The following is a 2,500-nucleotide window of genomic DNA, read 5'->3' as shown; positions in this document are numbered from 1 at the left end:
TAACAACAGTTTGAACACCACAAGAGGAACAGTCTATTTGGCATCATGCAGAAAAAGGACAGCATCCACCGTTTCAGGGGCAAGTCCAGTCCTCCTTTCCTCTATCACTCTTCCAGCTGCGCTAAAAGCGCGCTCGCTGCTGCTACTGCTGGCCGGGACACTGAAGACCATGCGGGCCAGACGTGCCAGTAACGGCAATGTGGTCTCGTGTTGCTTCCACCAGCTCAGTAGATCCCTTCCATCAGCTTCCATGGTGGGGTTGAGGCTGAGGTAGACCTGGATTTCATCAGTATCCTCGTTCTCCACTCTGACATTTTCCCACGCGTCTTCAAACTCCGCCAGTGCTCTCCTCTTTGGTGCGGGACCAGCAGCTGCCACTGCGCCCGAATCATAACACAATTAGGCTATTTATAAGGCCATGGCCTATAGCTACATTAATAGGCTACGGGGAAAGTAGTTTGGTGGTTACGCCGGTGCGTAAAGTGAAAAGACAAATAGGCCAAATGTAATAGGCAATAATAGGCTAATAAAACACAAATACCTGATTGTGTAGACTGCTCCTGCCGACGTGCATCCTCTCCCTCCCTGAAGCGGTTTATCTGGATTCTGACCTGTTGCTGGATGTCGGTCCTCTCAGCGAGAGTAAACATTCGTAGTTGGTTGAACTTCGGCCATAAGAAGATGGCAATTTTATGAAGTGGCTGGATTTGGATTTTTTTCATTAACCAGTCAAGGTGTCGTTGGCGGATGACAGCCTGGTAAGGAGTATCAGCCACGTCTGGTTGGCAGTGGTTTTTCAGCTTGTTGGCCCAGAGAACGACAAGGTGCAGTGTTGGGTATTTGTCCCTTCTAGCTCCTTTTGCGCGTCGCTAAATGGGCGCAGAAATTCCACCAGGAAGGCTAGAACATCTGGGGAGACATCGCGCAATCGCGCGCTCTCATCACGGCTCTGAAGAAGCTCCTGCAGCTCTGCATGGACTGACTGAATTGACTCCAGTGGGAGGAAGACTGTGCTATACCTGGTCTCTGCCATTTGTTTAACAGTTCTTGGCAGCGGACTGACCAGGCCAGACTGTTTTAGGTAGCGGACTAAAGCCTTGGCCGCCAACAGGGTCTCTGCTACTTCTGGGACTACTTCAGCCAGCTCATCTGTGTTTAAGGCATGTCGGAGGACTGTGTTATACAGGTGATCTTGACAAGCCTGGTGCCTGTATGGACGGAGAGCGGCCACCACGTTTGCGCCCTGGTCAGTTACCCAGACAACGTTGTTCATAACTGATGCATCAAAGCCGAGGACTGTGACTAACTGCTGTTGAAGCTCTTTTCGGATATTATCTCCTGTTTTAGCATGGTTTGGGAAGCATGTTGTGGTGAGTAGCTTGCTCTTGAGTTCAAATGTTGGTGTTACATAGTGACATGTGATAGCCATGTAGCTCATCTTACGGAAATCATCCGTCCACATATCTGTAGTCATGCCAATATTTATGAGTGACATTACCTCCTTTATCTCCTCAACTGTCCCTCCTCTCCTTTCACTCGCCATAATTTTGCACCTTCGGGAGATTGTAGTGGGGTCGGGGAGAACTTCATTGGCTGAAATGCGGCCATATGTTGCACCGACATTTATTAATTCTTGTGCTAACTCTCTGAAACCGACTCCCGCAATCGTTTCAAACGGCCGAATGTCCATGCAACAGAAGTTCACACATTTTTTTGTGACCTCTGACTTCACCCTTTCTGGTGGTGGTTTTGCGAAACTGTAATAATCGCCCACACTCAGTTGTTTGTGACCGCTGCTGGATCCGCCACATGACCGTTCAAAATGTCTCTGGAGATGTGATGAACCTGTTTTTTTGCTGTCATATGACAGAACAGCTTTGCATACAACACACTGAACAAACCCGGTTGGCTCATCTTGAAGGGTTGTAATAAGATGAAACTTAGTCCAGAACGGAGCTTTTCCCTTGGTGTTGTTCACTCTCTTCAATTCGCCATTTTCAGTCTTTTTCTTTATGTCGTTCTCCATGTTTGTGGTGGGAGTCGGAAGTGGCGCGAATCGGATGTGTAAGTGTAGGCCTACAGAAGGGAGGTGCGTGGCAGAGCAGTTGCTGCTGCTGCGTTCAAGTGTTTCCATTTAAACACAAAATAGTTCTTTAATTAGCAGTTAAAAAAAAAAAAAAATGAATTCAATTGAAAAATAAAAGTGCCCGGCCCGTGTCCGAGGTAATTATACGGTCGTTGGCCCGAAGCCCGGCCCTCGGGCTGTCAGGCCCCTCGGGCCTAGGGCTCAAGTGCAGGGCTCTAATTCACCCCCCCCCCCCCCCCCCCGATTGATTGACTGATTGATTGATTGATTGATTGATTGATTGATCTCTGCAGGGTCTGACCAATCGGGAGAGTTTGCACTGCATCCAGACTGTCTTCATCATCCTATCAGGACAAGGTACCTGTCAGCCAATCACCATGCAGCTTTAACAGCAGATGATGTCACCTGATCACT

The 2,500-nt window shown here is 48.6% G+C and overlaps 1 protein-coding gene across 1 annotated transcript in view; it reads left to right on the top strand.

Moving 5' to 3' along the window:
- noc3l (NOC3-like DNA replication regulator) overlaps window positions 1-2,443 on the top strand; it is a gene marked incomplete at its 3' end in the record, with an annotated part of 12,220 nt that extends 9,777 nt beyond the window's left edge. Inside the window, 1 exon segment of the mRNA XM_062415130.1 lies at window positions 2,380-2,443. Coding sequence (XP_062271114.1) covers window positions 2,380-2,443 — 64 coding nt within the window.
- Window positions 2,444-2,500: the final 57 nt, after the last annotated feature.

The sequence above is a fragment of the Scomber scombrus genome, unplaced genomic scaffold (assembly GCF_963691925.1).
Source record: "Scomber scombrus unplaced genomic scaffold, fScoSco1.1 SCAFFOLD_139, whole genome shotgun sequence".
NCBI classification, from domain to species: domain Eukaryota; kingdom Metazoa; phylum Chordata; class Actinopteri; order Scombriformes; family Scombridae; genus Scomber; species Scomber scombrus.
The sequence above is the reverse complement of the archived record's forward strand: the minus strand, read 5'-3'. Positions and strand labels throughout refer to the sequence as shown.